The sequence below is a fragment of the Etheostoma spectabile genome, chromosome 20 (assembly GCF_008692095.1).
Source record: "Etheostoma spectabile isolate EspeVRDwgs_2016 chromosome 20, UIUC_Espe_1.0, whole genome shotgun sequence".
Taxonomy (NCBI): domain Eukaryota; kingdom Metazoa; phylum Chordata; class Actinopteri; order Perciformes; family Percidae; genus Etheostoma; species Etheostoma spectabile.
The window spans coordinates 5,334,553-5,348,395 of NC_045752.1; the positions used below are offsets into that span (position 1 = coordinate 5,334,553).

The 13,843-nt window shown below is 42.3% G+C and overlaps 1 protein-coding gene across 1 annotated transcript; it reads right to left on the reverse strand.

The window, feature by feature from the left end:
- Nucleotides 1-4,351: 4,351 nt before the first annotated feature.
- bmp4 (bone morphogenetic protein 4) lies at nt 4,352-13,377 on the reverse strand. The gene is made up of 4 exons (XM_032499606.1): nt 13,099-13,377; nt 8,947-9,069; nt 7,914-8,278; nt 4,352-5,606 (listed from the first exon to the last, which is right to left on the reverse strand). Exons 3-4 carry the CDS (start codon nt 8,269-8,271, stop codon nt 4,753-4,755), a joined length of 1,212 nt encoding a protein of 403 aa, XP_032355497.1. The 5' UTR covers nt 8,272-8,278; nt 8,947-9,069; nt 13,099-13,377; the 3' UTR covers nt 4,352-4,752.
- Nucleotides 13,378-13,843: the final 466 nt, after the last annotated feature.

Consider the following 13,843-nt stretch of genomic DNA (forward strand, 5'->3'; position numbering starts at 1 on the left):
TGTGTGAATGTATGTGAATGTGTGTGTGTGTGTGTGTGTGTGTGTGTGTGTGTGTAAAAATGATATACCCTGAAAAGTGGTATAAGAAAGAATGCGTGTGTATCCATGGATGTGTGTGGAAGTATGAGTGGGAGAGTGAAACAAGAGGCTGTGACCTCGAGCATCACTGACATGAGCTATCATCACAATAGCCCCTCCTGATTCTCTACCAAACAGAGGGAGCAGAACACGAGAGCGTCGACTAAGTCTTTCCACTTTGGGACTGTAGCACAGTGCAGCGTGACGCATCCTGTCCTAAATACATCCATAGATACATGCTAAGTGAGTATCACAGCTGTTTTGTTGTACTTTAACAGTCAGTTCACCCAAAACCGCAATTTTTTTTTTTTTACCTCTTGTGGAATTTTGACCTGCAGATAGTTTTTTGTTTTATAGTTGCAGAGGTTTTGAGATCTCCGCTGCTTTTAACAACTTCTGTCGTAACCCTAACAGTACGATGGTGGGGTTGAGCAGAATTTACTTTGTGGTGTTGAAGGAATTTCAAAATTTGAAAAATTCAATAGTGTGTGCTGGCAGAAACAATGCCTCCTGTAACTCTGGATGATCCCAAGACCTCGCTCTGGAAGGTTTTCTTTGGAACTTTTCTGCGGGTATCTCAACACTTTGTCAACCAACAAAATTGTGCATTATCTGCTAAGGATTTGCAGTGATTGAATAGAATAATAAATATTTCAGGATACTCAGCTTAGTTTTAGCCGATTAAACCTCTGTCTTGTCTCCTCTGATCACATATTTTGGTTTTAATATGGCTGAACACACAAGTGTTGCATGCTTAGCAAGCTCAACAGTATTTCATGAGTTGCTACATTCAGACTCAATGAAACAGTCCATGCTCGTAAAGTCATCTGACGGTTTGAACAAAAAGATGTCAGAAGTACTGTGTGGTTGGATGTGCAAAACTATAGATAACAAAAAGAGTTGGAGGCATTTTAGAAATTTTGAAAAATAGTAATTTCCCTTGCCACACAAGTCCAATGTTGTTTGTATGACTATAAAGCTTTCCAGCTCCATGTAGAAGCATTGAAGCATAACAAATACTATGGTTTAGTGTGAGAAGAAGGCAAAACCGTGAGGGAGAGCAAAATAGAGAAAGAGAGAGAGCACAAGAGAAAGAGAGCAAAAGAGAGAGAGAACATTTTTAAAAATAGGAACAATTAGTGGAGTACTTGATTTGTGGATCAACAGAAAATGAATGCTGATTATCGATTAGCTTCTTCTAGTACTTCTAGTAGTTACAGCAAGCATGGATTTGCCAAATATTTGCTTTTTGTAGCTTCTGTAAAGTTAGGAGTTGTTGTTTTGTATCATTTTAAATTGAAAATCTTTAAATATTGGACAGTTGGTCAGGGGGAGTTTACATTTCAAAACTTAAATGATTAATTGATTATGAAAACAGTAGTTAGTTACAGCGCCATGTGGACATTGCCTTGGTCAAAGTACAAAACTGCCAACATGGAAGCACCTTTTGTTACTTACCACCCCGGACTACCGCTGTAAAAAACATGAAGGAGTGAAAGACCTAAAGGAAGAAAGACCTGTTAACATAACTGATAAAAAAAAATTAGAGCAATAGTGTAGATTTGTTTGGAAATGAGGGGGTAAGACTTACTCACTAAAGATTTCCCAGCCAGTTGGAAAGACTTCATACAAAAATTAGCTCACAAAACCATACAACATAAACAATTTAAAACTGCTTCCTGCTGTTTGATTCTTCTTCTTCTTCTTCTTCTTCTTCTTCTTCTTCTTCTTCTTCTTCTTCTTCTTCTTCTTCTTCTTCTTCTTCTCCTACCATGTTGAAACTACTTTGGTGCGCGGCCGCACAGCACGCCACCAATGTGCCGTAAAAGGTAGAACGTCCAGCTACAGGTCCTAATTCTAAACACAGGATTTACAGTCACCTTGTGTCAAAAACCAAACTACCCATTGAACCTTCCTCAAACACAAAAAAATCTCATTTTCATACGTTAAGATTTTGTTTCTGTTCATTTTTGTGTCTCACGACTTATATGGAAGTCTGATGTACAGACACACACACATTCCGAGCTCTCACATCTGAGGGGGGGGGGGGGGGGGGGGGGGGGGGGGGGAGATTTCAGCGATAGAAGGATGGCGTGCACCCACTTAAACAAGGCAATGCAAGCGAGGATCATCTTCCTTTGTTCCTGCGGGGAGGTTTACTGTCTATAAACACTCAGCTTTTACGGTGGAACATCCAAATAAAAAGCTTTTTGAAGACTTCACCCAGTCAATTAGTCGAGCAGTGTCAATAGACCTGCTGCATAATGACTCACCTGTAATTGCGTGAGAACGGGCACTTACAGGAGACTGAATGGCACGTCACATAGGAATGACAAAGCCCTCAATCTGTTTTTAAGGACTCATTCTGTAATTGACCCCAACCCCCTCTACCTCCCTTCACACACACACACACACACACACACACACACACACACACACACACACACACACTTACATGTAATATATCTATTTCCTGAGGGTCTTACACTAGGTGAAGCATTTGGGCTTGAGGCATGACGCTGCCTAACACAAACTGTGAAGGCGCGACTCGAGCCCGGCTGCTCACCGGGTGTGCTTTGCTTATATAAACTTCCCTCTCAGGACCTTTTAATAAACACGCATCCTCTTTGTGTAGGGCAATGGGATAACGAACAGGCCAGACAATTACCATAACTGGCTGATGTTATCTCAACTTCAGGGGGAGATCAGTTGAAATGTTGTAATTGCACTGTCAAGCTGCCGCAAAGACACCCCCCACTCTCACCCCTGTCCTTCTTCCCGAACACACACATACATGTACCCTCTCCCCCACCCTTGGTCTCTTCTCTTCTGCCTTCAGCCATTTCTAAATGAAATTCTTCTCCGTCTTCTCCTCCTCTAGCAGTCTCTCTTGTTTTTGACGTTGATATGCAGACATCAAAGAGAAGCCCAGCGGCCATTATGAGGGCCTGAGGGCCTCCGCTGGCTCCAGTAGAAAACAAACTAACAAACCTGACTTGTCATTCAAAGAAATCACCTACTGTTGTAACTATTTCATTTGACACAATACACCAGCAAGAAATACCAAGAAATATTTCAAATTAATAAAAAAAAAATGAATCTTCTATCTTTGTCCTGAGATCAATTGACTGGGAACCTAAGTTGCCGTTTTAAAAAAAAAAACTACACATCAAAGTGTTAAAAAAAATGAATACTGATTATATTGTCAGCTTTATAAGTATTTATATTTGCACCCCTGTACATCCGAGATGATGATGTACAGGGCACTCTCTGGGAAACAATGCACAGCCAACGTCCCCAGCAGTTCAAAGGAGGGCTCTCTCTAAACATTATCATATAATTTGGGCCAGCCGTCAGCTTGTAAATAAGTGATGTAGAAGCCTATTGTGTGATGGGGCACAGGTTGGAGACAGGCGTCTTTGCTCTGCCGACATGAGCCGCCGGAGACAAAGGCAGGAGACAGAGCGTCTAACCTTTGATTCTTCTGAGGACTCAGCCGCCTTGTATCAGGGCAGGACGCATCGGCCACAATCATGCCCCCAATGTGGGGACGTCAAGAACAATAGAATCACTCTCTCACAGTCGGGCTCAACAACCCGCCCCGGCTGCAATTGGATTAGTGAGTGTCCAACCACCACATGTTAGCCTAATTGACATAAAAGTGAAATTTGAGAACAATAAGGCCCTAACCCTTAAAGGCCTGCTCGCTTTGAAATGGCATACCATTTCTGTAACAGCTTCTATCATTGAAAGTAGGATGAAAATTGAGAAAATGCAGAACCACAGGGAGATCATTTCCACTATTTGTCTTTCTTTGATGAAGTGTGAACCATTCAGAGTTGGTGAGATGTCAGATAATAAGCCAAAGCATGTTTATTTGGAAAAGACAGAGCATCAGAAAGATTTCTCTGCTTTTATTTTTCTTTAAGCTAAAAAATAATTTGAACACATTTCATAGGCCATTGGGAAGTATCAAACTTAAACTTAAACTTTAAATCTTAACTCAGGTTAAGACAGTAACAGATCATTACTGTCAACTTTTATTGGATTCCATTAGAGTAATTGTTAGAGATATTTTACAAGAAGGTAAAATGGATTTTGTGTTAAGGGGCTTATTAAAATGATCAGCTCAATATTAATGTAAAGAGGTTAATTCAAGTCAATGTACATTTCTGATTATATCAACTGTTTCCTTAAAAAAAAGGAGTGTTCACGCAGTGCTCTAATTGACGCAAACAGACAAAGGGTGCATCTTGTGATCTGCTAGAACGCATTATTGAAAGCAATTCATGTTTTTATTTTTCTCTCCAAAATGTATATCATATGAAAGCAATAAATATTACCAGTAAATTAACTTTACTTTTTAGATTGTTTTTACTTTTTTCTCAATAAAAAAAACCTTACACAATCTAATGTACATGTACAGCTTTTTATGTTTAAAATAAGGACTCATTTTATTTTTTATATGTAGATATAAATATATATATTTTGTCAAAATATATGATCATATTGTCAAAGAAACAAAAAAAAGTGAGACAAACATACACCTCAACATAAAAGTTATAAATAAAGGGTCCAAGTGAACATTTTTTGGGAGTAAAGACCTTCTGATTTGTTTTAGCATCCATGTTACTTTTTTCATGGTGCCAGTCCAAGTTCCTGTTAGTGTGTGTGTTAGCGGCAGCCGCAGCCCTCCACTACCATTTCCTGGTAGTTTTTTAGGACCACCTTGTCATGTTCGTCTAGATAGAGCATGGAGATGGCGCTGAGCTCTGTTGGCACACAGCAGGCCTTGGGAATGTTGTTGTTCACAGAGTTCACCAGTGTCTGAACAATGGCATGGTTGGTTGAGTTCAGATGATCCGCCAGAGGAAAGGGGCATTCCCCATGGCAGTAATAGGCCTGGTAACCAGGGGGCGCCACTATCCAGTCATTCCAGCCTACGTCGCTGAAGTCCACATATAGTGCGTGGCGCCGGCAGTTGCGGTTGCGTTTACGGCCCCGCTGCTTGGGGCTGCGCTTGGTCCGGCGGGTCAGGGGGTGACCCTTCCCGTCATGGCCAAAGGTAACCAGGAGGGGGCGTAGCTGCTCCCAGTCCTCGCCGGGTTCCTGGTGCAGTGAGCGGCTGACGCGGACGTGTCGGCCCTGGTGGCGTGGCGTCTGGTTGAGATGCAGAACCTCCACGGCCAGCCCATAATTTGGTAGGCCCTCGCGAGTCCAACGCAGCACTGCAGGGCTCACGTCAAAGCTCTCCCAGCTCGACGCGTTGTGCCGCACAAGCCGGGTGTCCAAGAGCTGCGTGATTAGCTGCCCCGGCCGCGGCGGCTTCAGCACCTCATACACGTTTATCCGGTGAAGCCCCTGGGGGTCTGATAAGGCGTCAGCGATGACCTCATCGATCTTGTGACGGTAGAGCCTCAGTTCGGCCGAGGAGAGAAGCTCGTCCTCTGGGATATTGCTGAGGTTGAATAGGAAGCGAAGGGGCATGGTTTCAACATCATACAGATCATGCACCCTCTCCATGTGCTCTGAAAAAGAACAAGAGGAGAAAGGTTTCATTAGCTGCACAATCACGTAAAGTTCACAACTTGTAATTTCAACTAATGCAATAAAACAACTTTACTTCAAAAGGACTTCTTATTGATTCAAAAATATTCAGATATTGTCGTTTCCATGAAGATGCTGTATCTTTTCTTCACTTTACGACTGTGTTCTTTACAGTACCAACAGATAAATGTATTAAAATAACCTCACACTTCCCCATTCTACTGTAGCTTAATTAACACAAAATAATGTCCATGCACACTTTTCAAGGCCTCTGGGCTATTCAGGAATATAAAGATACACTGTCCACGCTTCCTTATCTATCTATAAGGATTATCCAGCCCTTCTCTCAATGCCTTTCTCCGAGCACTTTGCTGAAACATGCATTACAAGGAGGGTGGTGATTAACGTACCACAGCTACAGTATAAACACAGTGGAGGTTCCCTGTTCCACGCTCAGTCTGCAGGTTTCTGGCAAGATCACCATTGTTGGGGAAAGGAATGTTGTGTCTACTATTTTCCTGCTCAATCCACCCCTGTTATTTCACACCCAGGCCCTAATCTTACCCAGGTGGTTCTCATTATTAAAACCTGCTGTGTTTTTGATTAGCTCTGCAGTTTGTTCACTTAAGACGTTTATCATTTTCATCATGAATAATCATTAAGGAGCCAGACAATACAGTAGAATCTCATTTATCTGAAACCCATGGGGAAAGGAGGTCTTGCTTGGTAATGCAATGTGTTCAAATCCTCAACAAAATTGTGTTCAAAATGAGAAACGCCTTCTCGTACTCTGTGCCTCGTAGTTTAATTCACAAAATCATTTCAAATCAACACAGGAAGATGCTCCCTGTTACACACTGTCAAAATAAAACAGATCTTTCTTGCTGGACTTAAGATGAATGGTTACATGGTTTACCTCTTCTGTAACCTGTCTCCTCACCTAACTGTCTATCCGCTGCAGATTGCAATAACACACTGTATTTTCGACAGATCGGTTAACTGAATCGTACAATGGTGCCATGGAAGCGAGCACTCCCACTCCCACACAGAAGGCCTCAAAGCGTATTATTAACATAGTTTAGCAAAGGAGGGTAACTGCCTGTAGAGAGCAGTAGAAACGAATGCACACACATATATCTGTGCACACACACACACATTGCATTACAGGCAGAAGTTCCTCCACCAGTAATCTTTCTTCCTATCTAACCTTGTTACGTTGTTGTATAAATGTGTGTAACCGTGTGCTACCACTAGCAGAGTGTTTGACATGTCCCATTAAGGCTGACTCATCCCTCCTTCCTCACTAACTTTAGGGCTACATGTTCTGTAGCCTTAAAGCTCCACGTTTTTTCTCAGTTCCCCATGCTAAAATATTGCTTCCTCACTTGCTAAGTATGGTGCAGCCTCTCTGTCTCTCTGACAAAGATCGTTTTCAAGCATTAATCTGACGTGTTTCAGTCTCGCTTTACAACCTCAACTTACACTTAACAGATCGGGTACTCTGGATTTTGTCCAAGCCTAATTGAACCCTCTGCATTTGTCGCTAAGACTAAGCAGATCCGAGTCACAATAAACAGAAACCCTTCTAACGTTCCAGTCTTTCTATCAAACCGGCTTCTGAGACTGTTTTTCCATCTTTACAGAGAGCTGCATCGTCTGCTCTCAGCACCCACATTGTTGGCAGTAGGGGCTTTATTTAGAAGGCTGCAGAGTAGCATTAAAGATAATTGCACGTTGAGGAAGGTCCTTCTAAAAGAGCCCTCCATATAAACTGGAGACATGAGAGAGGAGCACACTCCAATTCCAGGCGAAGACCGGGCTTTGTTTAAGCCATGTCCTGCTGGGTGGGGTGAGAAGTGTAAGTCAGTAATATGAAGGTATTCTTTTCCTTCAGCTGCTAACCAAACATGCAGAGTTTTGTCAAATGAGGCTCTTGAGAGCTTGTCTGGCAGATTTTTTTTGCCCCTCTGTAGGCAGTGTTTGGTGACCACATCCTTAGATTCCTGGCTTATGGTGAGACGGGTGGAGCTGCCTTACAATCATGTTTCAAGGGATGGAGGACGTGTTACACTGAATACTTAGCAGTCCTCGCCCATGCTAATAAAATACATTACTACTAAAATCATTGGAATGCCTGGGAACAATGACCTCTTGAATGCTGTAATGTTTCTGTGCTGACATGATGCATTTATCATCTCTCTTCCTACAGATGGCAATACTTTCTACTTTACATTTTTTGTGTTTCACCCTACTACACGTGTCCAGTATCCTCCATTTTCTTTCCTTACCCTCATGGTGGAATCCCCTCACTGTGTTGGCCCGGCTGGCTGACCTCTCTGGGTACTCAAAAGCGATATCGTGTGCCCCGCCCTCCTCAGCCTCCCCCGACTGTAGCCGATAGAGGTCCAGCAGGTAGCGAGGCACAGTGGCGGAGCGGCTGGGCCGTGGCCGCTTCTTGAGGCCGAACATGTGCAGCAGTGTGGCCTCAAAGTCCCGCAACAGTTCATGGCTCTGAGCGGCCGAACGACCCTGCAGGCCCGGTACTTTCTTTTTCCCTTCTTCAGGTATCAGACTAGCATGGTTGCTCTCTCCCAGCAGGACTTGGCATAATAAAATGACCATCAGCATTCGATTACCAGGAATCATGATGTCTCTGAGGGAAGCAGCAGAGATAGAAGATTAGGAAAAGAAATGAACAAAGCAGAGGCTAAGAGAATGCAAAAAAGGACAATGAAGGGCCTCCATTTTAACATAAAAGATTTGCTGGCCCTTTATTACATGTCTTCACTAGCTCCAATACATACTGAGGGCCGACACTAATTGGTTTTAATAGTTCAGGCCTTGTTTACAGTAAAGCAGTCCCCGATCTGATTAACCAGTTGCAGCTTATCTTTGGCGACATCCTCCAAAGGTAAACAGCTGGTTTAAGAAACCAACTTTTTTGAATGGAATCTGAGGGCCATTCCTTTTCACTCCCTCCCTCCCTTCCCCCTATCTCCTCCCTCCTACACTATGATTAGACAAATAGAAGAGGCAGCCTTGGGGTCAGAGAAAATTCTTAACTCGATAAGGAGCCACGGTCCCTCACAGTCTCTTCTAAGAAGCCATGGGGCAAACCAGGGACTATGTGCCACGCATTTAACAGAATAAAGCAGCTCCTCATTCAAGTGCCTTGCCCAACACCCCATGGGGACTTTCAGTTGAAGTCTGGACGAATGCCACATAAATCAGTGACTCAGTAGACAGAAGCAAAGGGGAAAATGCGAGATGCGGCAATGTGTCACATGCCACAAATTGAAATGGCATGGTCCACTTACTTACCGACAGAAAATAAAGCATGGGAAAACAGTCCATGTTTGTTGGGAGCAGGCAATGGACACGTTCTTCCAGGAAATGTTAGGTGGTGTTGGGCGGCTGCAGGAGAACGTTGGAGTGACCCTGTTCCTGAAAAATACAGATAAAAACACAGGGAAATTATAAACTGAATGTAGTTACAAACACTGTGATACATGTTATTTACTTATTTACTTAAAGAGTAGAAGAGGGTATATCTGTGTGTGTGTGTGTGTGTGAGTGTGTGGGGTGTGTGTGTGTGTGGGTGTGTGTGTGTGTGTGTGTGTGTGTGTGTGTGGTGTGTGTGTGTGTGTGTGTGTGTGTGTGTGTGTACAAGGGAGAGACCTAGTGTCTCTTTAAGGCTTATCATTTTGGCTATGGGCAAAGTAGCTATTTACTGTAACTGGAATGTAAGGAGGTATGTGCCACAACGCAGACAGCAGATCCCTAATATCTTACCTAAGACGAAAAACACATCGCATTACATTATTACTATCTATTCTAGAAAATTGATAAGAAACATTTTTTAAAAGCCACATGCAAAAAAAAACATTAGATAAGTGCCGACTTCAACTGAAAAAAAGGATACTCTCATGTTCACACACAAGACCAAAGAGCTGATAACTCAACTTTGATCAGGAGTGGTAAAATCTATATCCAAAACATGAGGGCTGTTTGCTTACAGAAACGGTCTTCAAGTGAACTCAGTCAACCTTCATCCCTTCAAGCGGCTGAGATCACCTATTTCAGACAAGTAACTGAATACATTTATCTCAAAAGGGCCTCATGTCTTGGTAACGCTTCCCCACTTGAGGGATCACACAGGTTGAAGTGACACTGATGACAGGCCTTCTGCTCTTTGACATCACTGTCATCAGTAGAGTCTTACATTCAGCACTGGTGTGTGTGTGTGTGTGTGTGGATCTGTGTCTGTGTGTGTGTGTGTGTTTTATAGGGTTTAATCATATACATATATATATATATATATATATATATATATATATATATAACCACAACAGCAAGGACATTTTGTTGGTATTTGAAAGTTTTTTAGGAAAAAAACAGAAATCTCTAAAAAATAAAAACAGAAAATATTCTGCCTCAACAGTCTTTTTGTCCTCTGGTAGGTTTAACAAGCGCAGCAACACGTTTCTAATGACTCAATTGTTTTATGCATCATTTAAATGTGCTAAATGTTGTCAAATCATACTAATAAAATTACTGAATTTTTTGACAGGGTGACCACAACAACAGCACCCCAGAGCAGACATTTCTAACCGGTGATTTAAAGCAACATAGGTCTTTGGTCATCATTTGGAGCCTGTTCCACTGGAGAGCACCCAAGCATTACTACACAGTGAGGATGCACATTAACAGGAACATTATGTGTGTGTGTTTGTGTGTGTGTGCGTGTGTGTGTTTGTATCTGTGCGATTATCTCAGCCCCTGCATGGCTCACTGTACATGCAATCAAGGATCTTTTTCCTAACAGCATTAGACTTTGACCTACGATGACCCCCCCCCCCCTCCCCCCTTTCTCGGTCCTGACACTAGATCCAGTGTGTGTGAAGAAAGGGTGATGCAGTGTGTATGTGGTGTGTGGTGGGTGTGTGTGTGTGTGTCTGTGTGTGTGGTGTGTGTGTGCGTGGTGTGCATTAGCAAACGGTGTGTGTGCCAGTATGCAAGCATGCATGTGTGCCACCGCTTGCATGTTCGTGAGAACGTGGCAAGAGAGAGAAGGGGCAGAACATGATCAGCTCTATACCCCTGGGGGGGGGGCTGAGACCGTGTGTGTGTGTGTGTGTGTGTGTGTGCACATCTCTTACAACAAACGTTCATTGTACAGTGAGGGCCTCTCCCATGATTACAGGGATTCATAGCACTCAAAAACACTGACCATACAGAACATCTTGTAACTGTAACCAGCCACTGACAAAGCTGCAGGCTAAAACAGACAGACACTCAAAGTGGTGCGATGATGAAAGAAGATGTAAGGCAGACAGCGAGGAACTTTCAACTCTGGAAAGTCATTGCATTCATTTGTGCTTGTCTGTTTTTATCAGTGGTGATTCAAAAATAAAAAGATTTGGAGTTACACCAACACATGTATCTGCATTGTGAACTCACATTTACTCCTCTTCATCAGTGACAGCAAAACAGAATTCCCAGATTTTTAGAAGCTTCCCACTGAGAAGACATTTAAACTGAGAGACAGACAGAGACACATTTTGCAACAACAAATGCAGACCAGGGTGCAATTAGGCCCGGAGCAGTCAACTGCCTTTGGCTTTGCTCGGTCCCCCTTGGCCTCTCTCTCTCTCTCTCTCTCTCTCACTCTGACCAGAGATAATGTGATCAGACTATGCACATGGCTCTTCAGATGTGTTTCCTGAGGAATTTGACAGTAATGGTGGGAGGGAAGACGGGAAGGAGGGAGGGAGGAGGGCAACAGGTTACCACAGGAACAGCCAAATCTCTGGCCCCATTTTTTTTTTTTTTTTAATCATTTTAGATTTTAGACCCTGCTGCCATATTTGATTTTACATGTGCTTCTGTGATTGATGCTAACAAGCTTTAAAGTCATTAATGATTCTCATGGCTACTCCAAATAATGACCCAAAGAAAAAAATACAAAAGTCAAATAAATAAAAATCTATAGTTTGTTTACCATCCTGATGACAAGTGAGTTGTAGTTAAAGCTCAAAGGATTTTGTTAAAGAACTTTACAGAGAGCCATTGTGCCAAACAATATGCCATATCCTCATTTGTGTTGAAATAAATAAAACAAAGACCTGTAATATCTCTTGTTGTTGAATAGGTTTGGGATTGTATTTGCAGTGAGCAGCTCAACAGTAAGAACATTCACAGTCAGTGAGATCACTGAAACCAGGTTAATGGTTTTGTAGTGCAAGAGCTCCGATAGAAATGATGAGTTGCATGACTTGTTTGAGATTTCTTGTGCTGATTTCGCTCTTTTTGATAAGAAATGAAAACACAACAAGCACAAGAAACAAAATCACTTTGGCAATGTCAATTTTTCTCAGCTTATTATCGATCAACAGGTTGAAGAATGTTAATTAATACAAATGTAAAACTCTAAATATCGTCAAGAATGTGTTCCTCAAAATAACCAGAATGTAACCTCTCTTTGCCAAATGCACGTGATTTGTTCAATTCATAACTATGTGAATATAAAATGCTTTTGCACCCAAAGTTTGGCGAGTCTATTTCTCTGCACTGCAGCAGGGAAACTTGAGTTAAAAAAAAGTAAAGGATCGTGCCAAAGACGCTATGCGCCTGCAGGCCGCAATATGTTTCCTCTGCTGCAGCTTTACTGTATTTAATAATGCATTTCCACTTTAAAATCATTCGTTACAAAACAGATGAAAAATGTGAATCTTTATATGAAAATGTCGAACAATTGCAAACCGGAATCATCTCGAATGTGCTGTGTTGGCACTGACTGTTTGTGCAGACTTTGTCATAACTTGAAAATAATGTGCCGTTTGAAATCTTGCTCAATTACGCATGATTTATTCCATAAGATTATCATAATAAAAAAAATCAGCCTAAGAAATGAACGGCTTTTTTCCATTCTAGCTTAACTTCTGAGCTGTGTCATCATCTCCATCTTGCACATTACGCACCGGTTTGACACGAAACAGATACAGGTGTTTAATCGGACAACATCGGTGCCAAACTTCGGCAAAAGTTACACGTCTGAATTATGTAAATATTTTAATTGTGTTGAAGAAAGACAGGCGTAGAGAAATTGGACGCTCTGTTTGGAAATGACCTCACTGTGTTAGGTTTTACTGCTCAACTCTCCGGCACAAAAGGAGCTCCACCAGGATTACTGCGCTACACGTCTCCAAATACTTTTATTTCCCTGCACCTCCGTTTCTGTGTAAATTAGGTAGGCTGTGAGAGGCTTATGGGCATGCACCCTGGTAAATTTCTACCGGGAATGCTGTCCAAAGTCAGCAAAGTCAGTTAAACGCGCTGAAACACCATAGACCATAAGTAAAAGTCACAAACTGTCAACTTCCTCCTGTAGTCTATAATTCAACACGTTCCGTGTCTAAAAAGATGTGCTGCTGAATGTGTTATGTGCGAATGTGTCAGAGGATGAGCGCTTACCATCAGTAGAGGTACAGGTATCCTCGAATGAAGTGAATATGACAGGGAAGATGTAAGGCAGTCCAGACGACAAGCCGAAAAACGCCGAAATGAACCTGAATGAGAAGTTGGGAGCCTTTTTGGGCTCATTAATCCTTTAGCGACACCTCTAAACGAACAAGAGGAGACGGGGTCGGGGTGAAGGCCGGCAGCGGGGTTTCCTATCCGTCTCCAGTTCAGCTCGTGATGGCGGGTGGTGCGCAGGACTGCCAGATTCTCCAAATGATCCAGCATCTATGGCCCCTTGCAGTTTTTATGTGTCCGCCCAATTTACCGTCCCTGCCTCCTCATCCCTCCCTCCCTGACCCCCACCTCCCTCATCTGTCTCAAACACCTTGGATAACCCCCCCTCTCTCCTCCTCCACTTTAAATAAAGAGAGCTCATTGAATGTTCTTTTTCATTATGTGAAACTTTGTAATTTGACTGTGAATACCAGCCGACGGGTCAAATGCTCAATGGTTTGAATCTGCATTTAAATGCTGGGCTCCAGACAGTTAACGACTTGTTGCAAAGTAACGTTGTGGTACTCTAAATAAAATGTCTGGAGGTAAAAAAAAAATGGTCTAAATAGAATTTAAATGGCATATGGTCAGAGTAATTAAGTTAAAATATCCAAAATCAAATGAAAAACTAAACAATTCTCATAAATGGATTGTTAATGCTGCCTGTGCGGCTTTGCTTTAAATAATTGTTGACTAGCTTGCT

What these genes read in the sequence shown, in the direction of transcription:
- bmp4 (XM_032499606.1), bottom strand. Translation starts at nt 8,271, where the DNA reads ATGATTCCTGGTAATCGAATGCTGATGGTCATTTTATTATGCCAAGTC. An exon ending in GAGGGGATTCCACCATGAGG is followed by an intron (nt 5,607 to 7,913) that starts GTAAGGAAAGAA and finishes GTTCTTTTTCAG; the next exon opens with AGCACATGGAGAGGGTGCAT.